The sequence below is a fragment of the Penaeus monodon genome, chromosome 28 (genome assembly GCF_015228065.2).
Source record: "Penaeus monodon isolate SGIC_2016 chromosome 28, NSTDA_Pmon_1, whole genome shotgun sequence".
NCBI classification, from domain to species: domain Eukaryota; kingdom Metazoa; phylum Arthropoda; class Malacostraca; order Decapoda; family Penaeidae; genus Penaeus; species Penaeus monodon.
Genome location: NC_051413.1, coordinates 18,352,879 through 18,353,523, shown reverse-complemented (window position 1 = coordinate 18,353,523; position 645 = coordinate 18,352,879). Strand labels below are relative to the sequence as shown.

General features: G+C 42.6%; 1 protein-coding gene across 1 annotated transcript in view; it reads left to right on the top strand.

The window, feature by feature from the left end:
• LOC119591405 (glycine-rich RNA-binding protein blt801-like) overlaps positions 1 to 645 on the top strand; it is an 806-nt gene extending 161 nt beyond the window's left edge. The window contains exons 2-4 of the mRNA XM_037940148.1: positions 123 to 279; positions 403 to 477; positions 574 to 645. Coding sequence (XP_037796076.1) covers positions 123 to 279; positions 403 to 477; positions 574 to 587 — 246 coding nt within the window. The 3' untranslated portion in view covers positions 588 to 645. The remainder of the gene's footprint in view (positions 1 to 122; positions 280 to 402; positions 478 to 573) is intronic.

The following is a 645-nucleotide window of genomic DNA, read 5'->3' as shown; positions in this document are numbered from 1 at the left end:
TATTTTTCGTGTGTGAAAATTAATAGTAATAATCAAATTAATTTTTGATATAGTAAAATCCTTTTAGCAGGGTCTTGAAATTAAAGGAACTCAATGATTTGAAATATCTTTTTTTCACTCAGGTCCGCGCACTCTTCACCGTCATGGTCCTGGCCCTCGTGGTCGCCTTCGCCGCCGCCGGTCACTTCGGCGGAGGTGGATTTGGTGGACACTCTGGTGGATTTGGCGGTGGAAAATCCGGTGGATTCAGCAGCGGAGGATTCGGAGGTGGATTTGGAGGTAATCTTTCTTATCGTTTGAACGAAAAATTGATTCTATCGAGCGATCACATGACAAGGTTCCAATTCGATAGAACTTTTTGAAGATGCCAAAGCACTCTAACAAACTCCGGCATTTCCACAGGTGGACACAGAGGCTTCGGTGGAGGTTTCGGAGGATTCGGAGGCGGACACGGAGGGTTCGGACGTGGATCTGGAGGTAAAATATAGTACTACATATTGTCTTGTTTTAAACTGTCAGTAATCCTTGTTACTGTATCTTTCAACTTACTAATGTGTCTCTTATCACTTTTAGGATATGGCCGGTAATCCATGACTTCGCACCACCATCTTGGCCACAGAAGATAATAAAATTGTTATAAAAATA